General features: G+C 44.2%; 2 protein-coding genes across 2 annotated transcripts in view; one reads left to right on the top strand and one right to left on the bottom strand.

The window, feature by feature from the left end:
- Positions 1-83: 83 nt before the first annotated feature.
- Positions 84-14,863, bottom strand: ILDR1 (immunoglobulin like domain containing receptor 1). Its single transcript, XM_086464159.1, has 8 exons — positions 14,803-14,863; positions 11,686-11,856; positions 9,354-9,503; positions 8,508-8,627; positions 8,214-8,360; positions 3,761-3,892; positions 1,172-1,980; positions 84-125 (listed from the first exon to the last, which is right to left on the bottom strand). The coding sequence occupies exons 1-8, from the start codon at positions 14,861-14,863 to the stop codon at positions 84-86; spliced, it is 1,632 nt and encodes a 543-aa protein (XP_086320285.1).
- Positions 14,864-15,606: 743 nt separating this feature from the next.
- The window catches only part of CFAP44 (cilia and flagella associated protein 44), a 46,565-nt gene continuing 34,952 nt past the window's right edge, over positions 15,607-27,219 (top strand). The window contains exons 1-6 of the mRNA XM_086460545.1: positions 15,607-15,622; positions 21,396-21,482; positions 22,360-22,537; positions 24,388-24,550; positions 25,543-25,645; positions 25,967-26,183. Of these exons, the coding sequence (XP_086316671.1) occupies positions 15,607-15,622; positions 21,396-21,482; positions 22,360-22,537; positions 24,388-24,550; positions 25,543-25,645; positions 25,967-26,183 (764 nt within the window). The remainder of the gene's footprint in view (positions 15,623-21,395; positions 21,483-22,359; positions 22,538-24,387; positions 24,551-25,542; positions 25,646-25,966; positions 26,184-27,219) is intronic.

Below are 27,219 nucleotides of genomic sequence, written 5' to 3'. Positions count from 1 at the left end.
CAGTCAAAAGCCGCCATCCCAACCTACAGAGTAGAAAAGCTAAGAGGAGTCTGGTGGGAATCTTAGTTCTTTCACAAATGGCATTAAATGACTATGCTTCTTCCACTGTGGGAACTTCCTCTGTCCTGCAAGAGAAAACAAAAGATTCAGGAACAAGGAACGATAAATGTAAATCTTATGTCTTCCTACCTGCTCTGAGCACCATAACAAAACCAGTTATACATACACACATCCCAGCTGGGACAAGAACTGCACTTCCTTCCAAAACTCAGAAGGGAAAATGGTAATGTGCAAAATACAGCCCTTTGAGAAGAATCCCACCTGGTAAGATTCTGCGTATATGTGATAGGGAACACTTAACATTTTTTTATTTTAAAAAACCTTAATTTTTTAAGGGGGAATACACTGTCTAACTTGGAGACTAGCAATTGGATGTGAAGCTTTTCACACATAGTTTGCTACCTGAAATCTAGTCCCTGTGTAAACTGGCAAGATGATTCACTGTTCACTGCCCATATAATCCATGTTCAGTTCTCAGGAGTCCCAACAAGCAAGCCATCCTCTTCCGCCTGGCCTGGAGGATCACACATTTCTCACGACTATAGCCACCCATGATCCTACAGCCTGTTTTGTGTAGCTTTAGGCATCTTACCTGGATGATTTCCCATATGAAAAATATCACCAAGATACTATAAATGTTGGAGATCGATAATAGGAGAATCATGCACATGCTAAAAGAAATCAGAAGTAAACCAACACCACAAAGGATTGCAGAGGGATACTCAGTACTGCTGCCTACTCTGGAAGTGCTTTCTCATCAGGCAGTGCCAGGAGAACAGCTATTTTAACACTAACGCATACGGAGAGCTTCAAATGCCTCTAGGTGGGAACAGGAGTGAAAGGGTATAACATGTCACCCGGTGTTGGATGTGATAGGGGACCTACTTTATTTGACTACTCACTTTGACCCTGAACACACTACAGCCACGCATCACATGTCTGAAGGCAGGGAACTCGGCAGCCTCTTCATAACCAAGCCGCGCAGGGCACCCAGTGCTCCTTGCCCTCCATTTGAAAGACAACAGGCTGCAGAAAGTGACAAACACTCACTCTCGCTCCCTAAAACCCACCTCTTCCCTTAGATGGGAAAGCAAAAAGGCAGCTTACTCACCGAGCGGGGCCCTGCGCTGCCTCTGTGCTTCTTGTCCTGACCTGGGATGATTTCTAATGAGCGGTAACTGGGAGGTTTATCTTCTGGCCATTCCCGAGACCGGTGCCGCCGCCTGTGGTTTGTGGCTGGGACACGCACTTGCTCTTCTGAGGAGCTCCATGACCCCCGGCGAGAAGGGGGAGAGTAGCTATGCCGCCGCTGACCTGAGTTATTGCTCCTCCTGGTATGCTGCTGGTAGTCTCGCCTCCCTGCGGGCTCCTGTCTCCAGCCACGATGGTGGCTGGAGCGCTCCTTGGCCTCCTCCGGATAGAAACTGCTGCTGCTGCTGCTGCACTTGCCCCTCTCAGCCTGGCGTGGGGGTGACACATCCCGTCCGGAGTGCTGGGGCCTGCCATTGTAGCCACCTGTCCTCTGCCTCTGAGGATGGTCCTCTCGCTGCCTGTCCCAGGCCTCCCGACTGTAGCTGGAATGCGAATCCCCGCTGGAAGGCAAGGGCCACCTCCGGTTTTCCCTCCTGTCCTCTGCTGCAGAGTCCCAGGGTCTGGGGGTGTGGGCAGCTCTCTGTGGCCGTGAGGAGTTGCTGCTCCCATGGATGGAGGAGACATGATCAGTGAGAGGAGGTGGCATGATCTCGGATCCCAGGGAGGACAGCAAGCTGGGCTGCACAGCCTGCCGCTGGTGGGAGGGTGGCCGGAGCTGTGACATGTTAATGTTTTGGATTTCAGATTCCAGATAGTCCAGAACACCCTTGTTAGGGGAAAGCTGAGCTTGTGGCTGCACCAGTGGAAGACTGTTATGCAGTGAGACATCTAAGGATAAAAGCACAGGAGAATGCAGCAAGTCAAAGGGAAACAAGAAAGAGAGGGTCCTTCTGCGCTAATGATGCCGCTGAGTCCCTTTTGAGCCTCTCTTCTCCTGCTCCTCCTCACTGCAAGAGCTGTGCGAGCCTGAAGCACCACAACCAGCACATCCAGACCGTACAAGGTAAAGTGCAAAGAGTAGTAACTAGTAAGTTGCAGTATAATCTGTGTTTTGGGCAGCACAGAGATAAGAAATCAAAGTCATCCAGCACACCTGGAAATACAGTTTATGTATTTAGTGAGAGGAATATTTTTTTCCTACAGCATTGATACCAAATTTTATTTAAAAAAAATCAGAGAAAATTAATAGTGTTTCCTCTTGTATCTCATTGAGCTGGAAGAAATATGAACAAAAACTGCAAAAGAAAAAGAATGTTTTATATACATGCGCACACACACACACATATGTATAGATACAAGTAGCAAAAGGAGAAGCTTCTTCTCTTGGACACTGGTCCAGCTCTGGAACAATTACCCAAAGAAGTCATGGAATCTCCATCCTTGCAGGTTTCCAAGACTTGGCTGGACAAAGCCACAGCTAATGTGACTGAGGTTGGTGACAGACCTGCTTTGAGCAAGAGGTAGGACGAGATGACCTTAAGAGTTCCCTTCTACCTCTAAATGTTTACTTCTACCTTCTACATCTCTAAAAAGTTGACCTGAAACAAGTTCAAGGGAAACTTAAGCACAGGAGATTCAAGGACTGTGAAAACATGGGCTAAGAAACTGCCTGAGGAACATGCCCATTTTCTGCCAGCATGGATTTCCTTGAGAAGACTCAGTATATTTTGTCTTAAATCATGGTGGCTCAGTCACCAGATCTTTCTAAGGAAAACTTGTGCCCTGGCTAGGAAAAATAGTAACTGTAGAATTAACTAGTGGGCCAAAGAAGTATATACTCAAACATCTTGAATCTAGCATTTAAGAAGTTTGCAAACTATTTCTTCAAATAGCAGTTAAGACTCATTAGACACAGAGTAAACCTGTGACAGCTATATAGTGATGAAAAGCTATTTTCGGATTAATAATACGTTATATTTATTTGAGACGTCATTCCTTGGGTGATTAAATAATACTACTGGTAATATGTTATTTTACTACTTATTTCTCTAGGACTTCAGAGATTCCATCTTCCCTCCTCCATTAAAGTTACAAATAAATACCACTAGTACAAGCAATTTTGGGGCAGAACAACTGGAAAAATCTTCCGGTTCATTAGAGTCCTTCATTTTTTGCTGCATGCAGGCTAGATCTATTGCACAGAAGGCAGTTTGCCCTTAATCATTTGAAGACTAGACATTTGATAAGAACTCAAACAAATTGCACCTCACTTTTCATGTCAATTTTGGCTATAAGGAGTTGACCGTGACCAGCACAGCAGAACAAAGAGACAGTACCCTCCTCTACCACATGCAGCAAGATAAGCTGGGTATATTTACCCTGCAGTTGCTGGGGTGTAGCACAGATATACCTTAGTTAGCATTAAACTACTTCACCCAGCACTGAGCCTAGCAAGACACTTAAGATGGATAGGCTGTACTTATCCACCCAGGTAAGTCTATGGTAGCCTGCAGATGTAACAGAGCTGTGATGCTTAGACGTGCAGTCATGCTAGGAACATCTTTCTCTCCTTTGTAGCAGAGAGGGTAAAGTCTCACTGCTGAACCTCCTTGAGAAGCTACCTGTTTCTTATCCTGATTTCCCTCTGAAATGATGCCCATGGTCTCACCTTGTTGCAGTAGAGGGTTCAGCTGGTAAGAGGAAAGTTGCGAGTTCCTGTCACCACTTCTGTAGAACATGTTGGGTGACATCCAAGGTGCAAGTGCCTGAGCCTGCTTCAGGAACCGATGCCGTTCCAGTACTATAAAAGAAGAATAATAAAGCTTACAGCAGCTATCCAGAGAGCACAACTTGAAGACCACGTACCATTTTGCTTGATAGACTGTAGCCTTTGGATGTGGTCAAACACAGGAAATTCACAAAATGAAAAGCTCTTTCCACCCTATGACAAAGGTAAAACAGAGCATAGGAAATCGCAATACGAAGTTGTATAGCTTCAAAAAGATACTTAAAACAGAAGAAAAGGGTACTGCCTGACATTTAGGGTGCAGCTCCAGCAACTGGGAACAAATGGCACTATGATTAAGTACATAGCGCATGACCAAATGCAAGCCTTCTACCTGCCCTGTCATTATAAGTACAGTTGCGGAAAGGTGGGAAATATGGTTTCATACAGCAAGACACACCACACTGTCTTCTCTCTCTTAAAACTCATTCAGCTCACAATTGGTCCTTTCCCCTTTTGGCTTTGATTTACAGCTAAACGAGACCTTTTTTGCCACCTTCATGCAGGCTCTGTCCAGATCATATTTTCCACACCATATCCCATCATTTCCTCTCTGTTCCACAAACAGGGCTCTCAAGAGATGCACTGTCCAGTCTTTCAACCACTCTTGTTGTCTCTTTCTGTAATTTACCTCAGCACGACTGCTAAAATTAAATCCCTTAGGACAGTGTGGTCAAACTGGTGAACAAATGAAATTTCCTATTCTCAACAGCAATTTCCGGTGTGCCAAAAGAGCAAACTCTGTGGAAATTTCTCTTCCTCACTGTTTTTCCATCACTTCTAACTCCAGGCCCCTACTCATGGGGTCAGGCTCCAATTCCACTTCACTTTTTCCAGTGCTTCCATCTCACCTCCTCTAAACAGACAACCTCACTATCCCTGTCTTCAAAACCATCGCTCACTGCTGCATCTCTTTTTGGGAATACCTAAAAACATCTTACAGAAACTTACTCCTCCTACCACAGACAATCAAAACTTACGTTTATGAGCAAATAAACTCTGCAAGCCCCAGACTTTACAAAGCCTGACTTTGCACGATTTGTCTGTCATTACTGGGTGAAGCTTTTCTGCAACAGGGCCTTTGCAACATTTCTTACATGGCTTCTCTGGAGTTTCATACTTTTACTGCAGCCTCTTCTCTGGTCAGGCATGAACAGAACGTTCTTGGCTACACAGTTCAGGAGACAGATAGGAACGTAATTGCCTTTGAGACTTTTACTCTGATAAATCTGGCTGAAGTTGGCTGATGAAATTAAAAGCTATTTGAGGGAAAGAGATAGGGGATAGACAGACTGCATAAGCCTTGCTTCTTTAAGAAACCAGGCTACAGCTAAGCACCAATTAATTCTGTCCTCTGGGTTCATCTGCAGCAGGCAGCATTTAGACTGTGTGCTCTTTGGGACTGAGCTCTCCATTTCAGGTAGCACTCCAGTTATTAAACATGTCCTCCTTTAGCTTTTTCACTGAATTTAAACAAAGCACCACTTGAAGCAAAACAGGACTGACCACGCCTCTCAACACATCCTTCCCTTTTCCCTACAGTTCATGCAGCTCCACTTCGTTCTCCACTCCAAACTCCCTCCCCCTCCCCAGCCTGGCTCCAGCCAGAGTGAACTACAAAGCTGGAAACTTCAGGGTTTTAATTGTAATACTCTGACTTTTCTTCAAAGCTGTGTGGCCTGAGGTAGCAGCTTTCAAGCATTTTATGTCAAACTTGCTTTGTGTTTTTTTTTTTTTTCCCCCAAGAGATTTTCCTCTAATTTAGTTTCAAACTTAAGAGGAAGAGAGAAAAAAAGGAAATGGAAAAGGACAGAAAGAAGGGAAAGGACTTATCTCTTCCTTTCCTGTTCCTCCAGTTTTCACCCCGAGAATGTCCCAGAACCTGCTGAGTGTACATCCCTGGGATTTTACCACAGTCTTTGCCTGAGGAATGAAAGGCCCAGCAGCTGTGGGAATACCTAGTCAGGGTTCCCCTCCTTAGGGTATGAAGGCAGTCACTAGGACCAAAGTCATCCTGCCCCTGTAATTCTCTGATCTCTCCCTACAGCTGAACAAATGCAGAATTACCCTTGGACTTCCTTCCCTACCATCATCCTCTCTTCCTTCCCCAGATACTTTGCCTTCCAGTTTGAACTTGACATATACTCTGGTTCCCTACCTGCGAAATGGAAGTGAAGTTACAGATCTCTTTTTAAAGTGAACATATTTATCTGGGGAAGGTCAGATTCACCCTAATTCCAAAACTTATACCTGCTGTAAAACCGACAGAATGTAGTGTTGTTCCCTCCACTTACTCTCTGCTGAGAAAGGTTGTTCTTCACCTTTGACAGATTTTACAGGTGCTGGGCCAATTATAAAAAAAAATTTCCAACTTAGTCAGACCCAGGTGCAAGTATATCCTATTTTGCACCAATTCATTAGTGGAAGAAGTCCACAGCAGAAAAGGAAGTAATGGGAACAGAAGGAGGTCATACGTGTATTTACCCTGGTGGGCTTTTCTCAGAGCTTTCCACGGGGAATGTAATTGGCTTGCTCCTGGGGCATGTTTAATATTTCTGTACATCAATTCTGAACTACTCAAACAATGCACTTCTTTTATTACTAGGTTCAAAATCATGTCAGTTAATGACCTGACTTAAAACACGCAGAATTACCTTGCCTCAATGGCATCTATGACTGTTCAGCAGATCTAGGCTACCCTCTAGTGGCCAATAGTTGGGAAGAAATCGCCCGTACTCGGCTCGCAAAGCTCGCACTGTAACCCGTAAGACTTAGTTGAGGATTTCTGCCTTCAGCTGTATGGAACTGTTACTCCTCAGGACTGTTGTTTAAGACAGCCCCTGTATCTATGTTCTTGTGGTTTTTAAAGTCTACAGATCATTTCTTGGAGTGAAAAAAAGTAAGTCAGAGGCAGGATGAAGTGAAGAGAAGGTGTGCCACAGGAGGGGAGCAGGCACCAGGATCCCTTGCAAAGTGGATCAAGAAGAGCAGGCAGCTGGGATCGAAATTGCAGCCACAGAATCCAGCAGCCAGTCAAGGAGGCTGGACTTGTCTGTACCTTCTTTCATCGGCAAGGAGACGTCTTGTGAACCTCACAAGAATCTCTCCTACCTATCCTCAAGAGGAGGCAGGAAAGACAACAGCAGCAGTCTGGGGCCATCATCTCCTACAGCACCGAAAAACAAAAAGGAGCTCACACATATTCTGAATCCCTTTTTTGATGAGAACTAGGCAGTCTGGAGGTGTGACTCTTTCATCTCCATCACCTCTCTCTCCCTTCATGGAACTGATTTTTCTGCCAAATTTCCATAGCTTCCTCAACACCACACATTTTACTTGACAGCCTGTAAAGCCCCCAGAAAGTGTTTTGGTTTGTTTTTAGTAGTAAGAGGGATGCTCTCTTTGCTCTTTGCAAGGACTAAGCAAATTAAGCTTAAATCTAAAACTCTCACAGCTTACTAACACCCAAGGTATACCAAATAGCTCTTTTGCAGGTAAAGGGAAACTAGAAGCATAGCTCCTTGTTAAATAAATAAATGCTCCCCTTGGTTATTTCTGTGATAAATAATAAATGTATTCGTTGCATTTTGTTCCTGTCAGATTGTGTAAGCTGCAGGGGGGCTAGTCCACCTTCTGTTGCTACTAAGTTTCAGTTACAAGAACACCAATATGACCTTAGGAGCCAAAATTCAAACTGTGGCCTTGTTAAGAGAACAGGGTCTGGCTGCAAAACCTTTATTACTGCTAAGAATGACACACAACAAAGTTTCTCTTGACCCTCAAAACCTCAGAATATATTTGCATGGTTGACCACCAAGAGAGACCATCTTTCTCCTCACTTCCTTCCTCAAAGAAAACAAACAAAAGCTTTTTCTGGTGGAAAGAGCAGCTCTGAAAATAACATGAAGATAGAAAATTCCGATTTTTACATAATTACCGCTCAGAGCAACACACTTGAAGGTTAGGCCAGTTTGACATTTGCTTGCCTTCCTCACATGCGCAGGCATATGAACCACAAGACAGGGAAGAAAAGTCCTGAGCTACTCGTACAATGGAGCTGATCATGCCCTAGATGACATGAGAGAAGTTGGTAGCAAGGTGTGAGTGAGGAGGAACTTCTGTAAACTGGACACAGAGGAGCAAGATGGGCTCCATGTAGCCTAGCTCCCCTCCTTTAAACTCAGATAAGCTGGTCACGGAGGTCACACCAGCCAAAGAAATGTCTCAGTCTATATGGACACTGAACTGGAGGGAGAAAGCAGAGCTCAGCAAGCTCCCAGTCAAGCTTTTGCCTTGACAGAAGCCATGAATGGATGCACATTTGCTTGAACCTCACCTGCCTCATTACAGCAGCACCGGGTTGGGCAGCAGACACACGGGACGTGGCAGCAGCAATACTGGGGGCAGCACTGGCACCAGCATACTCCAATCAGCAGAAGGAGCAGGAGGCCACCGAGAACAATGAGGAGTACTGTGAGCCAGTCTGGGAAAAATGGAGAAAGAAGATCCTGATGTACCTGGGCACAGTAAGTTACTGAGCACCTCCCCACTGCTGGAGACATCTTGAAGTGGGGAGGAAGAGAGAAGGAGGAGATACCTGACACCCAGGCAACAAACCACAGACACTTACGGAGAACAATCAGCTTAACTTCTTTGTCCGCATCACCTGAGGTATCTCCTGGTGCTTCCACAGTGCAGTAGTACACGCCGTGGTCCCACCACATGACCTCACTGATGACAAGGTCTGCCCCTGTGGGAGAGGGACTGAGAGGTCAATGGGCTATTTGGGACTGACAGACACTACTTTCAGGGCCCTCTGCCTGCAGGTGACATACAGTACTGCATCTCCCCTCTTTCTAAGCGTAGCCATCACCTTCAGACAATCCCATCTGAGTCCATTGAGAACTCCTGTAAAGACTATTAACTGCCAGTCCCTTTTCCCTTTGTGCTGCTGGAAGGCAACACTGCTTAGAAGCAGGACTAGCTCTCTGTGGCGTGAAATAACCAACACGCTGCTGGGTGATGGATGTTAACAGATACTGGCTGCTGCCAACTGCCAGCCCTACGGGTTTTGGAACACAGACCACTGTCCCCATTAGGTCAGCCATCCCAGTGACACTTCTGGCAGGAGCAACAGCTATTGTTCCAGGTACAGCAGGGAGTATATAATACACCTGGACAATTACACAGTACTAAGAAAAAAGAACTGTTTTCTAGCCTCTGGGCTCCTCAGCTTACTTTTGTCCTCTTCAGAAAAGTGCTCAGGCATCCCCAGCTCAGCCTTAGCTTGTGGTGCCTCCAACAACCTCAGGCCAGCTGGGGACAGAGCCCCTCACAGCTCTTATTCCATTGCTGCCTCACAGAATATGTAAGCTATAGATGGCATTAGCCATGTTTATGCTTCTCTTCACTTAGTTGGCCCAGTTATTGGATAGTTACTGAGTTCACTGCCTGCCTGGGAGGTCAAGTCACTTACGGTTCTGAATGGTGATCTTTCGTTGCCGGTAGTCGATACCCAGCACAGGCTCCTTCTGCCCATATTTCTGGATGACAATGCGCACCTTTCGCTGGCTGTCATTGCAGTCATTAGATGGGTCCTGGCCAAGAGCTAAACCAGCCTGGTATGCTACAAACACACATTATTAAATAAGACAGCAAAAGTTACGTCAAAGGACCAATTTCTATCCCCTTGTGACCAGCAGAGAAACTCTTGAATGCACGTATGCCTCTGCTTTGGTCTAGTCATACAAAGCATGGCTTTCAAACCAGCAAGGACAAGTTGCTTTGGAGAACTCAAAAGGTAGAGCCACAGCAATGGCAGAGATTTTGAGAATGCAGGAGCTGCACGGGAGATGCCTTCTGCACTCACAACTGAAAGAACAACAGTAGAAAGAAGCTAATGATGGTAGCTGGGGGGCAGCTCCCAGCATGAAGATAAACTGCAAGGAAAAGAGTCATAAAACTCCCAGGAATACTGGAACTAAAACGAAAGTGTGTTTATTTACCAAACAAAACCCCCAGACACAAGAGAACCGCTGTAGGGATTGTCTCCTCTTCCCTCCCGTATCCCATTAGATGTTGTGGAGCTCATAAAGACAGAAAAGAATCCATCGTCTGATTCCAACTAAGGATTATGTGTTTGTAACAGAATTAATGGAGGACTACAGGCAATCTCTGTGCAATACTCTTATGACACACTCACAATATAAACTAACATTGAGTTGCCAGGTATTTGAGTGTTGAGATTTGGGGAGACAACTGATACAGTCAGCATTGTCTGTCAAGGGCTTGCAATGAAGAGAGGAGAGGACAAAGCTGGTCAAAGGCTCCTCCACTGCTGTACCTACAATGGATCATGAAAAGCAGACCCAGCTAAACAAATACCATGACCTTCATGCTTTCTGTCCCCGTTGGGGGCTATTAGCTTGAGCCTGGGTTCAAAGCAGCCACATTATGCTGGGATCACCAGAGCCAGGGACCCACCTGGTTGTGGACTAGGCTGTAGAGCACTCGGTAACATGCCTACCCAACCCATCCAGACTGCTTAAGGGAGAGTGTGGGCACCAAGACACCAAACAAGTCCAGGCTCCCCACTCTGAGCTTAGTGTGCAGTTAAGCTAAGGTTGGCCAGCTTAAATATACTGCAGGGTTTAGAAGAGGGGAGGGAGGAGTAGTTCAGTTGGAAGGTACCTACAATGGTCATCTAGTCCAACTCCTGGACCACTTCAGGGCTGACCAAAAGTTAAAGCATATTATTAAGGGCATTGTCCAAATGCCTCTTAAACACTGACAGGTTTGGGGCATCAACCACCTCTCTTGGAAGCCTATTCTAGTGTTTGACCACCCTCTCTGTAAAGAAACGTTTCCTAATGTCAAGCCTGAACCTCCTCTGACACAGCTTTGAACCATTCCCACATGTCCTATTGCTGGATACCAGAGAGAAGAGCTCCGCACCTCCCTCTCCACTTCCCCTTCCCAGGAAGCTGTAGAGAGCATGAGGTCGCCCCTCAGCCTCCTTTTTTCCAAACTAGACAAGCCCGAAGTCCTTAGCTGCTCCTCATAGGAGATGCCTTCCAGCCCTTTCACTGGCTTTGTTGCCCTCCTCTGGATGTGTTCAGGTACCTTAACATCCTTCTTAAATTGTGGGGCCCAGAACCACACATGATATGCAAAGTGAGGCTGCACCAATGCTAAATATAGTGGAATCATCATCTCTTTTGACCAGCTGGTTATACTGTTTGATGCACCCCACGATGCAGTTTGCATACCATCTTAAGAACCATTTTAAACACTCTTGAATTAAGGCTGCACACATTCTGGTGTGCAGATGAAGTGCTGCCTCCAGTACTAAATATTATTACTTAGAAGTCTTTCTGCCCTCCAAAATGCAAGTGTTTCTTCTGCTTCTTTATATCAGTAACTCCTGGTCACAGGTATCTAGCTCCAACTATGGAATCATAAAGTCCACTTGTTGCATGCCCTTGCTTTCAAAAATACTGAAGCATAAGATAGGGCTGCCAAGGTTGACGTGTGTCAAACACGGCTGAGCCTCTCTGCCTTCTGAGTGATGACAAGGAGGACAAATTCGCTGCTTTGGCTGGGATTTCTACAACACCACTTCATAAAGCCTTGATGTTGCAAAGGAAATCACAGAAATGATCTACTTTTCTTGGAGCGCAGGGAAATACCACTACCTAACCTGGTTTGTGGGCAGGAAGAGGTCAAAAGCCTGTATTACCCAGTAAGTCTACCTTCCCCTTCCTTTCCATTTGAAGAGGGATTCCTTGGAGGACAAGCACAGCACTTACAGGCTGAGTAGTAGTCAAAGATGGGGTCCTTGCAGAAGGACTTGAAGCGCCAGGTCACCACCACATCCTGCAGCTGACCTGAGGTGCTATAGTCACAGTTGAGGACAACAGTGGCAAATAAGGTGGTATAACGCTCAACATCCTGCACTGTCACGAGGAGGGAGAGGCAACCTGCAAACAAGAACACAGAAGGCAGTCAGCTCACAGGAACACACCTCACATCACAACCTTCACCCTGCACCAGACCGACAACCAAAGTACGTCACTCTCGGCCTCATCCAGCACCTGCACCTATGGACCTCACCAGCCCCTCTGGTGCAGCCACCCAGTTACAAACCCCGGTTAGAACGTGAGTCTTTCCCTGATAGAAGGCAGCTTGAGCCAGCTGTGTTGGCCTGCCTGATGGACGGAATTATTTTCTCCAAAGCAGCTATTGTCCAGCACATCACTCTGTGTTCTCCTTCTGCATGCGGAAAACTGTCCCACCAAGCTGAGGGAGATAATTCGTTGGGCCTAGAAGCACAGAGGATGGGATTGCCTTGGCTTGTCATCCTAACCAGAAAAGTTCTGCAGCGTCATCTGTTCATATAAATACCAAATGAATTTTATCAAGGTGTTGCTAAGACAGTCATCAGAATGTTATCTAGTGGTGACCAGGATTAAGACAACAGAACTTTTGGGCTGTACCATCATAGTTAATCCGTTTATCGCCACTTCAGAACAGGACACAGCAATTACGCTTTTTTTCCTTTTTAGTGAAGCTATTGTTATGTATGTTTAGAACTCATCCATAACAACCTCCACAGCATTTTCTATCCAAGCACCTGCACCCACTGAGGAAGGTTTTACAAAGTTTCTCATAAGCTATGCTTTATTTTAGCTACACTCCAAAGACATCCCTATCTTATTTAAACTTTGATAATACAGTTAAGTTGTGCTTGTCATTAACAATAACGAAGTTATCACCAGTTGCCTTCGATAAGAGAATACAAACAGTGCGGAGCAAGCGTGGGATGCCCTGTCTGGCATACACCCTGGAGAACAGGGCAGGGTTTGCAGTGCTATGCTAGTTGCTTCTTAACCAGGGAGCATGACAGCAGGGAAAGAGGGAAGGAAAGGGGGAGGCTTGGAAGATATCAACTGGAAGGGACTCAATGAACCAAAACTCGGTTTTTATCGCATATTCGAAGACTTTCCCTCTGCTCCACGTTTTCAGGATGAGAGCAAGGGAATAAGGGACTACGTAGTAACATCTGGATCACAACCGCAAGCATCATTCTTTCAGTGTCCTCTTAGGCTGCACCTCCACGGTACGTTCCAGGCAAACACAAGCTCACCCAGCCTCCACCTGGTGGAAAACATGCTGCCTCAACAAGTAATTCTGCAGTAGGATATTGTCAATGCAGTACTTGCTCAGTTTCTGGTTTGAAACGGACTCCTGGTCAGCCAACTCAAAGCACAGGCAGAATGAACTTACTTGCCTTAAAAATACCACACAAACACAGACATGATCACGGTAAACTCTGAGTCCAACGCTTTTCTGAAAAACCTAATATACACAACATGCATTTTAATACAGAAATACCAGCAGCTGTGCAAACCTCTAGCAAAAACAAGGACCTCTTGTTTTTACAATGTTGTAGCAAATCAAGCTCCAGACTGGTGACAGATAGTTACAGTTGCTCTTATTTAAGAGCACTGTACTTTAACACATCTTGTTTTAGCCTTCATTGTGAAATAGCTGACCCACGGGATCTTACTGCAGGAAATCACAAGATACCAACCCAAAATTCAAACTCTCAAGACTGACAAAACCTTGATCTCATTGTCAATCAAATGAATTCCCATATGAAATCTGATCTGTCAAGGCTCATGGAACCATAAGAGATTTTTCATGGGTTTCCTACAGCAGCATCTCTCTGGCAAGAATAAAATACTCAAAACCACTATGTGCTTTTCACTTACAGAAACCAGAGCTCTTTATGAAAGGGATCCTTTCTCATTACCTCTGTTCTGTAAGAGTCAGAGATGAAATGGTAAGTTCCTTATTTTCTAAAGAGGTTAAAAACCTACTGTTCCCACTGGAGGACAGTCAGATGTCTCTGCACATCTGATGTTTCATCCTAACCTTCTCCAATAAAAATGAGAAGCTGTGAAATTAAGGCCTGTTCCTACACTTGGACTGCAGTACTCCACTGCATGCTGCTATCCTTATCCTGGTTGGAAAGAACAAATCTGGACGCTACCAGCCTAGTACGTTATGGCTACCTCAGGCCTATGGCTTTGCATTGAAGACATTAACCTTCAGACCCAGTGAAGCCAAGTTTTAGCTAGAACATCATGCAGGAATGTGGCTGTCAAGCAAGGCAATCGACAAGCATAACTCCACATTTTTTTGCTTCTTTTACTGGTTCTCTGTGAAAAAACGAGCTTTGGTATTTAAGGCTAAATCATCACCAAAGACCCAGCCATCCAAGAAGCAAAATGATCACTGTATTTCCTACAGAAAAAACAGAAGCTGTGAGGCAACCTGCAAAGTCTAGCAGAAAGGACATGGAGGTGTGGACTCGGAGGTGAGCTGCTCTTCTCCATACAAGCCTGTATCTACCAGGTACCGAAGCGCTGCAGCTACACCAGATCCCCAAAGAGGCGGAGGGGCTGCTGAGCTAGCAGCAAACGCTGCGGTGGGCACTTGTGACAAGCCAACGGGGAACCCCTCCGTCTTTGTGCGCTCAGGTCCAAACCAAGCTGGCGGCACACGAGCGATACCGGAGGGTGCCAGGAAGCAGGCGGCCACTTCCTCCTAGGAGAGCAGCTAGCCGCACCTTTGGGGTAACGAAACTCCTCTCCTCCGCATGGCTTTTGTACCGAGCTCGGGAGGGCCCCACTCTTCTGCCCGGCGGGGAAGGACACCAAGGGGGCAACAACGGTCCCCCGGACCAGGCCACCCCTTCCTCTCGCCGCGAGGCCACCGCCGCTCCCCCCACGCCGCACCATGTTAACCCCGGGGCAAAACCCGCGGGCGCCTCCCGGGCCCCGGCGCCCTGGGCCACAGGGGTGTCCCGGGGCGGGGAGGGGCCCCAGAGGGGACCGGGACCCCGCCGCCACCCCACTCACCGGCCGGCAGCCAGGCCAGCAGCAGCAGCAGCGCCCACCGGCAGCGCCCGCACGGGGCCATGGCGCGGCCTCCTCCGTCCGCCCGGGGACGTCGCGCCGGGCCACCCCGCCGCGCCCACAGGCCCTCCTCTTCCCGTGGCACCTGTCCCAGGGCCGGGCGCTGCCGCCGGCCGCAGTCCCCTCCCTCCGCGGCCCCTCGGCGCCTGCCCCCCCGCGGCGGCAGGTACGGCCCTTCCTCCCTCCTCCGCACCTACGCCCCCTGCCCCCGCCGCAAAGCCAGACAAAACACCAGCCCACAGCTTCAGGGGGTGGGAAAGAAAAAGTATATATATATTAAAAAAGAAGTGCACACAGGTGTATGTGAAGATACGACGCAGATAGGAAGTTTCGCCTGAGCTCTGCCCTCCGGGGAACACGCCGTCACCGGCGGGCGCACGGCAGCACTCGCTGCGCCTTGTGGGCAGAAAGTTGAGGGAATGCCTTTCATTTTCCCGCCGAGTTTCGAGAAGACGGCAGCGGCGGCCGAAAGAGATGTTACTTTAAGGAAAAAAATCCCAACCAACCCACCCAGCAGACCCTCTAATTCACGGCGGAACGGGAGCTGTGCGGTGCCCCGTCAGCCCGGCCCTTACGCCGGGCAACAGCCGCCGACACACGCCACCTCCCGCCGCTGCCTGACGGACACTCGCCCACCACCCCCTCTCCCCGCGTCAGCGCATGCGCGCACCGACGCGGCCGAACTACACCTCCCGGAGCGCTCCAGCGCACCGCGGGGCCGGTTGCCTGGAAACCGGTAACGCCGCGATGGAGGAGGCCCCAGGTACGGGGTGTCGGGGAGGGTCAGGGCCCGCTCCGGCCCCACGCGGGCCCACATCGTCCCTCGGAGGGGTCCGGAGGCCCCCGCGTGGCCCCGCGTCCCGTGGACCTGCCGCCGGTAGCCAGCCCGCTCCTCGTGCACCCGCCGCTCCCGGGGCATCTCCTCGCTGCGCCCCCGCTGGCTCTTCTCAGAGGCTCCCTCCTCTGCTCTCCCTGAGGAGCCCCAAGTGTCCCCCGCCTGCGCCTGTCCAACCCTCCCAGAAAACAGCCTCCCGCCGGCCGCCTCTGCCTCGCCTCGGCCGCTTCCCGGTGTCCAGGTGGAAGGCGGCCTTGGAAGAGCGTCAGGCTGAGGCAGCGCTGGGCCCGCACCTCTGTGCGAGGCCGGTGCCATCACCTTTAAATGCTGAAGTCATGTGTGGCACCGGTCTTCCTACACAGCGGCTTTTGGGAAAGAAAAGCCTTTATTCTCATGTAGGATGATTAGCTTTGGAAAAGTGAAACAGGGATGAATGCTCTGCAGCTGAGACAGACCATCCCATACTTCACGTGAAACATGGGGCTTGTTGGTTTTGCTTTACCTTGTGCGAGGCAGTTGATTTTATTACCCGTTGCATTTGTGGGGCTGTTCTCATGTACATTTTTATGATTTTCCTTTAGACTGTAAGTTAATAAGTAATGGTGGTGATGTCACCTGTGCCTGTTTCTGCTTAACAGAAAACTGGTAACCTTTTATTCACAAGGCAGGCTTTAAGAGACTTGAAACTTTTGCTTGCATGAGACAGAGCTAGGACACCTGGGTCACACAGAGGACTACTTTAGTTGTAAGGTTGGAAATTAGAGTTAGGTTTTATTTCTCCTAATTTTATAGGAAAATAATTTGAATGGGTGCAACATAGCAATAGTGAGGTTCTGAGCAGGGCTTTCCTGTCCACTTCTTTTTCCTTTCTGATGGGAGGAAAAAAAAGAGACTACGGGGCTATGATAAAGATGATTTGTCTAGATCCTGCTTTGTAACTCTATCCTTGCTGTCTCAGTCTCTGACTAGTAAATATTTTATATACTTAACCTTAACTGCTGTGAGAATTGATATTTTCTCTTATTCTCCTTGCTGTCAAGTCTTCCAGCTATTGCAAGAGAGACAGCAATATTCTGTAGTACAAAAAATTTCTTCCTTAGGATTTTGGGTCAATTGCCTAAAACTGACTTTTATTACTAAGTCAGTAATAATGCTGACTGACAGTGATACACAGACTGCACTAGAGAGCTGTGCCTGATTTATACTTGGATATTTTTCCTTGTGTATATAAGCACTAAAAGACTTCAATTTTTTTTGAACGAAAGTGAGTTTTGCAAAACTCCTCTGCTTGCACATGTGGCGCTCATCATCAGCCCAGTAAATTGGTGGTGTACTCTGATGTGGTCTGAAGGCTAAAAGGAATGCTGAGAGAGTTGTTCAATGGTGGGCTGGTTTTCCTAAAGAAATGGAAGACTCAGAAGAAACTGCTGAGGGGATTCTATATGAAGATGAGCTGAACCAGCAGGACTTGGCAGATGAGAAGAAATCCGGCACACCCAAAGCAGAAATAGACTTGATGCCTCATCCTGGAACAAATGATTCATGTGTAATTCCTCGTGGCAGACACCCCTTACGACAGCCAAACGTTGCAGTCCTTACTTCAGACCAGTGTTACCCCCAGGCCAGAAAGATGGTAGAGTGTAGCCCGTAAGGCTCATAGTATGGTGCTATGAGGAGTCAGGATTGGAAGCAATAAAGCAAAACAAAGTCCTGGGACGAGCTGAGTTCTTTCATGTGGAATAAAAACAAGTAAAGGAATAACACACAAGACAATCTCTCCAGAAGGAAAGAACAAGAGACTTTTTTTTGAAGCTCACTGGTGCCCAAAGCTTTTCTACAAAAAATTGCCTATTTGTAGTGAACCAAAAATTTAAATGCTTCAGAAGTAACTCAGTGTAGAGATGAATTTTTAATCTCTTGCTTATTACTGGTACTAATAACACTGCTGTTACGTTCTGCAGTAATAGTTCCCTATTTCTACATATCCAGAATTAGTGGACAAAACTTATTATGACTCTTCTATAGATATAAAAGCTGCGGTGAGATAGGCGCAGTCACACAGTTAATGGAGACAGCTTAAAATAGCTACTACTAGATATGTTTAGTTTCTAAAGTAAAACTGTAGGCTGCATTTTGATCATTATTTAATTTGATGCATTTTATGCAGTTGAAGTGTCAGTCACAGGGTTTATGAAGGCAAGCACTGCATTTATGAAGTTTACACATTTAAACACCTTTTTTTTTCTGGAAAGGTAAATCATAGGATGACAAAATACAAAGAAAATGGTGTCATCTCACTGAATTTGTTTACGTGTTACCAAATAAAGACCCATTTGATTTAATTATGCTGTATTTTGAATATATGAGACAATTGCCTGAGATGAGAAATCTCTTAATGTCCAAATTTACTGAGAGTTTTTGAGAAGCTCCTATATATAAGGATTCTGTGTGGCAGCAAAATTGCCAAGAAACATTTTTTGAATAACTGGAAGAATATACCCAAATGAACACATTTCACCATTCTGAGGTGAGCTATGGCTTTTGAGAACAGAGCTAAGAGAAAAGCAGTTTGAAAGAAAATGGAGCATAGCTGAAATTCACAGCTTATAGTGGGCCACTGAAAGAAAACCTGAATTCACTCCTGAGTGAGTTCTTAGAAATCTAAACGGTGGAACTGATGTGGATCTGTGTAGAGTTTCAGCCAGTATCTTGAATTACTAGGACTAGGGGAAAAAACAAAATGTCAGACATAGTATATAATTAGGATTGGCAAAAATGTCTCGTTGCTGACTTGTTGTTTTGTTTTTGTTTTTTTTTTTTTTTCCCCACTTTACACCAGTTTTACTTACCACTATCCCAGTTTTCAGTATCAAAAACCTTAATTCTAGCTTATTCAGGAAAACTCAAAATAATATACAGGAAAGAAATTCAGTATTCAGAGAAATGCATACCTTTGTCACAGTGAATCTACACAAAAGTTTTTCTGGATTAGTTAACATGTGAAACCCAGAATCTGCAACCAGAGTAGACATGTCCCCCTCCTTGAGCGTCCTCAGAGTCTTTAAATTCAAAATTTGTTTTGGCACAGTACTTGAACACCATCACAGTAATATGCGTGGTGAACATTTCAATTGCTTTCTTTAACTAGAACCCAGATGTCAACACCGGTGGAAATGTTTGAACTCTCTTTCAGCCTAAAGCATTTTCCAGATAGGAATTAATTTATAATGAAAACTATGATAGTCTTAATTTTGGAAGATAAATGATTGCTAATTAGTTACAATAATTTGAAATTTTATAGCACTTTTCTCTGTGGATATCAAAACACTTTGCTAAGATGGGTAAGTATTATTATCTCATTTTTCACAAGAGATAACTGAGACAGCCAGAGGTGAAATGGCTGATACAAATTGTACATGTCATTACTGGGTTTCGAATTAGAATTCAGGTCTCTGAACACTCCACTATATATTTATGAAACTGATCTGTAACTATTTCTTCAATGTCAGTGATATCAGTTCTGTTATTCCATCGAAAACTCATTAATTTCATTTAAATATGTTCAGATATATTGCAATTGCTTTCTTTTGATTTGTTTTCTGAATGTAAAACTTTCTGCATGTCTATTTTCAAGTTTTTTCTGAGCACTCCTGAGGGGTAAAAGCTCATTTTAATTCTTAAATGAAATTATGCAGGAAATTCAGACTGTCAGAGACTCAGAACCTTTGGATGAAGATTGAGTAGGGCAGGTTGTGTATATAATGACATGTCTACAATATTTCTTTGCTCTTGCTGTCCTTCTGGTGGATGGCATAATGTTTGGACACTTTGCCTTTCCTGAAATACCTGAAAAATCTGAAATGCCTCGAAAGATTTGTTCCCAAATGGATTCTGACTCAAAGCCAGAAACAGGAAATGCATTTCTAAGGACTTTTTCTTGGTATCAAAATCAGGCTTACACATAAAAAGAGGTTTGTTTGCATCCTGCCTCTATTTGTTATTCTGAATGTTTCAGGGTTTTTTACATTCAATTTCTGAATATTCTGATTTCTTGATAGTATTTCATAGCTGCGGTATTTGTACAAAATAGCTGCAATGTTCATTTTAGGGTGTCATCTCTGTGATTTTAGTTGGAAATGGAGACCATTTTTGAAATCAAAAGGCAGAACAAATTTGGAATAAAAGCAATATTTGTGCTTTTTTACTTCTTTCAGAGACATTTTTATAAATGATCAATGTGTTTGGTTTTTATATGAAAAAATTTGGATCTTTCCCACTCCAGAGGACAATGGTAACTAGTGAAATTGTAGCGCTTTGAAAGCTGAAAAAGTGCTGTGGCATATTAGTTATGCTGTTTAAAGTATTTTTAAAAATTGTGTTACTTTTATTAATTCACTTTCCATTAGTATAGAATCTTTTGAAGAAAGTCCCTTTTCCTTAAGGATTCATCTCTCCTGCTTCTCCATTCAAGATATTAGATGGTCTCAGAATGTCTATTTCCTGATATTTTTGTGAAGTCCTCCAGGAAGGCAGAGGAATAGCCCTGTTGTCTCAAAAACAAATTTCCCCCTAATATATTAAAGAGAAGCCCAAGACATGTAAATCTGACTTCAGCTTCCCCTGTTACACAATATTTAGTCTTTCTATAGCAATGTACACAAAGCCCGGAGTGCTAAAACCTGAACCAATGAATTCACTCTACAAATTAGGACATATCTTTGGGTTATCCATGTTTGTAGTGCACAGGCAGAACACAAATATTGTCTTTGGGAATCTCAAAGCATTTGAGAGGAAATTAAAATGCTCTAAATGGCAGATGAAGGCAAAAGTACTACAAGTTCCTCTTCACCACTGTCAGGTAAAGAGGACATGTCATCTTTTTCAAGGGAACAGGAGGGAGCCGATGAGAAGCCACCAGAAGGTGCGCAGGCAGATCACAGTGGTGTCCACGAGTATTTCCCACCGTTATATAGTGATTTCAGTACTGAACCTACAGTAGCTTCTGGCTTCGTCCACCACTCACCCCTTCCTTACTAGTACATGTTCATCTTCAGTTGCTGCTCTTGGTGTTGCTAAATTTCATTTTCAGTCTGGTCAAAGACAACCCCTTCCAGTGAAATTCTGGGCTGACCACTGTGTCTGCAGTTCCCGCTGTCCCTCAGCCCACAAAGTCTCTCCCTTGAAAATTTTTGCTGCTTAGACCTGTCTCTGTAGCTAGTACTGCAATCAGTTAGTTAACTCTGCCAGTCTCTTTCAGTCAAAGATCTGTATTTCTCTTTTTGACACTGTTTTCGTCTTGAAATGCCTGTCCAGTGTCTATTTCAGATGTTCTGCATGTCATCTAACACACTACATCTAAGTAGCACGGATAACAAAATCCACAAGTGAGTCTCCTGTGGAACTTTGGAAGGATTTTTGATCCTTATATTGCTGCATTACTTTTGGCATTTGTTTGAGCTTCCTATTGTACCTCTTTCCTGTTATAGGATGTGTTTCTTTCTCTTAAGGTTTAAAATACAGGTTTTTTTGAAAACAAACTTCTCCCTACACTTAATGCTAATAGCAGGAAGTCCATTGTTGGGCAGAAGGCATTTCTTTTTTTTACTACTACAGAACTATGTATTTATTTAACATTGAACATATGAGCAAATTAGTCAAAGGAATTCATACTTAAGAAAGAAATCCCAATTGTCCTTTTCAGAAGAAAGCAAAGCTAGTCTTCCAATGGAATCGCCAGTTGCAGAGGAACAGGAAGTGGAGGAAGTGGAATCAGACACTGAGAGCATTGGTGAGTACTGCTTTCCACTGAGGAGATGTCACGACCTTAAAAATCCCACTACTTTCTAGTTTGAATTTTTTCACTTTATTGTTATGAACAGCATCTCAGACCAGTGCCATCAAGTTACAGTTATTGAGTTTCTCTGCTCCCTTTCGGTTGGATTACCTTGTGTACTTCATTTTGCTCTTTCCCATGGCTGGTCTCTGACCCCTTTGGTTGTTTTTCATAGAACACCTAGGTGAGAAAAAAAATCGAGACAAAGTGTAAAGCTTACAAAATAGATAATGGGGATTTGATCTGAGGTATCAAACTGAAAAGTGCTTTTAACAAGTGTTTATGACTAGTTGGAAGTCAAGTTGACAATGTTCTGCATTGCAGCCCAGTGAACTACACTGGGTCACGCATTAGCTGTATGCCTTTCTGAGGACAAGGGTGGTGTCTTCTGGTGGTCTGTTGTACGTGTTTTTACCAATTGTTTTGTATAATGACATGCGTTCGATAGCCACTGGAAAGAGACACTTCAAACTTTGTTTGGTTTCTAAAGCTGAGACCTAAACACCAAGCAAAGCTGAACTGAACTTTGGTAAGTCTTGAGTTTTAAAGTCAATGTTTTTAAAACAATCTCAAAATTTTTCTTCTTCAAATTCTTCAGTTTTGAATATTCACAGTAAAGTTTTTAAAAGCCTGAGGGAGCAGAAGTTACAGACTGTTCCAGGACAAATTGTTACTAAGACACAGTACCCCTGTTTTGAGATATAGAATGTCCATTACTCTGTCAAAGGAGGCAAGGAATGTGTGAATCCTCTTTTGCGGTTAGGTGCAAATACCAGCAAGGAGCCTAAATTTTATGGTGAATATAAATTTCTATTATGTTCCCACTTGTGAGATGCAGAAGGTGATTTGGAAGAGCAAGATAATAATGAAGTACCCTTGGAGGCGCAAAAAACGCCTGAGAAGGTAGAAAAGAAAATCTCAGAAACTTTCTTCTATAAGTATGAAGATATATATTCACGGCCATTTGTCACTGAAGACTCTGGGATACCCGTTAACCTTCTTACTCTTAAGTATCCTTTCTGTTGAGGCTGTGCAAATGTAAAGCTAAGAGTATTTAACATAAGTTCTTAAAATCATACTTGTCTAATTTGGAGTAGCCTGCGTGCCATTAGTGGGATACCTCTGGTTGAGACCCAGTTAGGAATCCTGACCAGTTGTGATTCTGGGTGTATTGAATCTTAAATACTGTCTTGATCTTATAAACATTTCTTATTGGGCATAATGCTGACTGTCATAAGTACTGTTGTAGAAGTAGGTGATGGACAAGTTAATGGGATCAGGCAGAAGACTAGTGTAAGAATATCCCCTGCAAAGCTCTGGCTTTCTGTGTGGCTGCGCTGGTGTTCCCCAAGAAGCTGAGGGGAGGGCAGGAGAAGAGCAGCTGTGTGCCTCATACTTCCTCACAGAACTGCTAAGGGAGAAATGAGGAAGAAACCAGGTGGATTTGTAGCCTGGTGCTCAGAAGATCTAAACTGGTAGAACGATGTAAGTAATGCCCGTTGATTAAGAGCTACAGTGAGTCAATTGCTCAGTATGGTCAAGTAGGATAAGATATGTGACTTTCACAAGTGCTGGTGGTTTTCTTTGCAGACACAGTCAAGTTGCTATTGAAGACTGAATTTTCCCTTCTCTACATCTGCCTGTAAACATTTAAGAAGTGAGCTTGAGCACTTCCTTCATTTGATCTCTTGTTTGTAGAACAGTTCCTAGTAATCTGATGTATATCTCTCACATTTTGTTTGAAATTAGAGCACTGACAGAATATGAATTCCTCACAGCCCCAAAGGATCAAGAAGATGCAAGAGGTGTGCCTGTAGTGGAAATTAAAGGATGAAATATGAACTTTAGAAGGTCTTCACTTGTGCCTTCCCCTCAGTTATGGAAGCTTGACATATTTTACCTTCATTGTACACTGAGGTCAAGGGTTGAGGCTGGGCCGGCCACTAACGAATGACAGACGCTCTCTATTAACCTCTCTCCTCTCGCAAAAGGGAAAAGGAGAGAGAAAAAGGGAGAGAGACTTTATGGTTTGGAAAAGAAAACTAAAACGGCTTTAACGAAACAGTAACAATAAAATAAAATATAATAATAAGAAAATAATGAAATATATACGAAAAGATACAAAACCAATACCGAACCCAACTCCCCCCACTGTGATGACGATACATCACTGACCATGCTGCAGGGCTGGCACTGGGGCAGTCCCAGGCTGGACTCAGCAGGAAACAGGAATGGGATGCAGGAGCTGGACTCAGGGATGCACGGATCGGGATTGAAGACAGAAGAACAGAGCCCTCCTCAGATGTCGGCCATCGAAGAAGAGAGAGAGACCCTTGTGATCCCTCAGCTTTATGCTGAATATGACATGTATGGGGTGGAATAGTCTGTTCGTCAGGTTTGGGTCGCCTGTCCAGTTCGCTCCTCCCTGCAGGTGCGACCTTTTTATGTGCGTGCGACCCTTTTCACTCCAGGCACCCCAACACGGAGTACAAGATTTAGCAGTGACCTTGGTCACTATAAGAACAAGTATAAGCAAGGGCCTCTCTGCACCCCATTGCTTGGTACGAACTGTAAACATCAGGCCTTATCACTGCTGGAAGCAGTCACTGTCTGGAAATATGTGCTGTTGGTTTCAGAAAGTGCAGTTACTTAGAAGAGACTTAACTGAAAAGTAAAAGCATTAAAACAGAATTAGTTCTGGTTTAGCCCAAACCAGGACAACCGAACAAAACTATCTCCTACCATCAGGCTTTTAGTCACCAGATTCAGTACTCCCATTTCAGTTTAAATGTTTCTATCCACTTAGTAAACTTTTCTAGAAAGCCGGTGTCGAATCTTTTCCTTATCGAACTGTTCTCAGACATTCTTTTGGCTATGACTGTACCAGAAGTGTAAACCTGCTGCTGATGGATAGCCAAACACTAATGTATATAGCAGGCAACCAAGTGGTGCTCCTAGACCTGAAAACTAAATCTCAAAGTTATCTCCGGAGCAGTGGCAGTGGTGGAATTGGGTTTATCACGGTATGGCTTTCATTTCATGTTTTAGGATGTTAGTCACTTTCTAGAAGTGAAATGTTCACTTGATTGCCTGATGAGAGATTTCTACAGCTGCACATGCATATGCATATACATAAGAAAGTATGGTATTATGGGGATGTGTGGGCCATGCAGCATAGGCTACTGAGCCCATCAACATAATTGGCAGAGGAGAAATACCTGCATACCTAAGTCCCAGTCTCAGGTACCTTAAAGGACTGACAGGTGCCAATTTGGATTAATTTTTGGAACTATTACATTCTTATTTTGTCTCAGATCATATTTTTTGTTGAACATTCATCTCTCCTAGTCACATCTGATGTTAGTATAGTGTTTTGCCTGCAGTTGAAATTTAGAAAATCAATTTCCTAGATAAATGAAGAGAAAAAGTATCTGATTTCACTCTAGTAAGCTCCTGCCAAGAGCTTGGACTCTCAAATGCCTTCTCTGGATTTGAAACACCTTACCCTGTGAAGGGCTCTGCCTTCTCTCAGTTGTGTTACACAGCAAGGCTTTCAGAATACCAGCCTCAGACTGTTTTGCTCCATTGTAAGCAGCCTTTTCTGGGGAATCAAGGTACATATTTATATCTTCAGAACTATGTAATTCAGGATGGCTTTTCTGCAGCTGTCTGCTGAAGTAGATGGCTGCTGACACAAGTGCTGCTCATGGAAAGATCAGCTAGTGGGTTGAGTGAGGTAGGAATAGTAAAGGAATGCATGATAAAGCAAAGTATTTCACGGTTTTCATGGTTCTGCTTTACATGTGCGCTATGCCATTTTGTGTGCATAGTAGCTTCATTCTGATATTGAGCATTAGGTTGGCAGTTTTTCAGAATAAACACACAGAAAAATGCAATTTAGTAGTTATGGCAATATCTTTTGACTAATGAGTGAGTAAATACAATAACTCGATAACTAGCAGGGTAGGGACAAAGGTGTCATTACAGCATGAAACAGGACTTTTGCTTTTTCAAGGCACACCCTACTAAGCAGTACTTTGCAGTAGGAGAGAAAGGAAAGAAGCCAAACCTCATCATCTACGATTATCCTTCACTGAGGCCCTACAGAATACTACGAGGTAGCGTAAAAAATTTCTATTTCCATTTTAGACAAATGGGCTAGTGTTTATAGATCCCAGTAGATGGAGTAGTGGGTCACTTCAGAAGTTTAGAATGAAGTATAATCTTTTGGTCCTGCAAAGCAAAATAGAAAACACCGGTTTCAAGCTTTTTCACTATTGCATGGGAAGAAACTTTTATTTAGTAGAAAGAGCCAACTGAGAGCTATTACCTAGTGAAAAAAATAATTGCAGTGAAAGTTGAGCTCCTTCTAAGTTGGTTTTCCTATTGTTTCTTCCTCTTTTCTGTGTGTGTGTATTGGGGCTTCTACGTTTCTTCAGGTGGAACAGAGGAAGCCTATGTTTTTGGTGATTTCAACAATGCTGGCACTTTGCTGGCCAGTGTTGGGAGCAGCCCTGACTACATGCTGACTATCTGGGACTGGAAACAAGAAAAGATTGTGTTGAGGTCCAAAGCTTTTTCACGGGATGTTTACAAGGTCACATTTTCTGCTGCTAATGAAGAGCAACTAACTACATCTGGAGCAGGACACATCAGGTAGGTTTACTGATTAGGATTAATATGTATCACCTCTAAAGTCATGATATGTAGAAGATGACTAACAGGAATGTATCATTAGCAAACATGGACCAATGAGGAATGCTATTTTACCTGGCCATTACGATTACAAAAATGAGAAAGTTCAAGTCCTTCAGCCAGTCAGCTGAGTCTTTTAACACCTTTGCTGTGCAAAAAGGATGATGCTAGGTGTTGAATGTCGGTACCACTGGCTCCATGATTTCCACAAGCACTAGGGAGAATTAATAAAAAACATGTATATACACTTGTCTTCTAGCTGGTTACATAGCATGTATGCCTTCTGTGCCTTCTGGGCTTTCTACCTTTGATTTCTTGAACTCATCTGCTGTTTGGGCAGCCATTAGAACTGGTTGCCAAGTCATGGATCAGAAACCCTCTGATACCACCAAAAGCCTGCAGGGAAGTCTTACAAAAGATATGCTTCCATACACTCCCTTCTCTGGTAAGTTCATGGATGCTTTTGTAAAAAAAAATAAACCACAGCTTTAAGCTCTTTGGGATAGGGATTAGCTTTGTGTTCTGTATTTATCCAGTGTTCAATGTTAATACTGCAGAGACATAAGATATGACTTGGATGTTATTGTAATAAAGATGATACCTTTAAACCTGTAACACATCTAAAGTTTCTTTGAATTTTAACAGAGGAATCAGATCAAAATATGAGATTTCCTTTATAGTTTGGTTGCAAGGTTGGTCTGAAATAGCAAATGGCTTATTTAGACCCAGAATGATTGTGGTTCGGAATACGTTATATATGGAAATCTGGCAAAACAAAATCTCTTATAAACTTTCTTTTGGGCTAAAATACTATGAATAAACTCTGACACAGCTTTTATAACATGATATACATGATCTTTCACCCAAATGTGGTCTCGAATTCCAATTTCCAACACCTGTCTTAAATGTAATGCCTCCTGCACACACAGTGAGGCATCCCTAATTGCAGTAGATGTTAATTTTTCTGTAATGCAGTAATTTAAATTTATGTTTTATA

This window comes from Leptosomus discolor, chromosome 1 (assembly GCF_034619465.1).
Source record: "Leptosomus discolor isolate bLepDis1 chromosome 1, bLepDis1.hap2, whole genome shotgun sequence".
Taxonomy (NCBI): domain Eukaryota; kingdom Metazoa; phylum Chordata; class Aves; order Leptosomiformes; family Leptosomidae; genus Leptosomus; species Leptosomus discolor.
The sequence above is the reverse complement of the archived record's forward strand: the minus strand, read 5'-3'. Positions and strand labels throughout refer to the sequence as shown.

Excerpts from the sequence above, each read along its gene's own strand:
- ILDR1 (XM_086464159.1), bottom strand. The coding sequence starts at position 14,863 with ATGGCCCCGTGCGGGCGCTGCCGGTGGGCGCTGCTGCTGCTGCTGGCC. Across the intron at positions 3,893-8,213 it reads GTGCTGCTGTAATGAGGCAG|TACTGGAACGGCATCGGTTC; the intron begins GTGAGGTTCAAG and ends CTTCTTTTATAG. Across the intron at positions 126-1,171 it reads GCAGCGCAGGGCCCCGCTCG|GACAGAGGAAGTTCCCACAG; the intron begins GTGAGTAAGCTG and ends TTTCTCTTGCAG.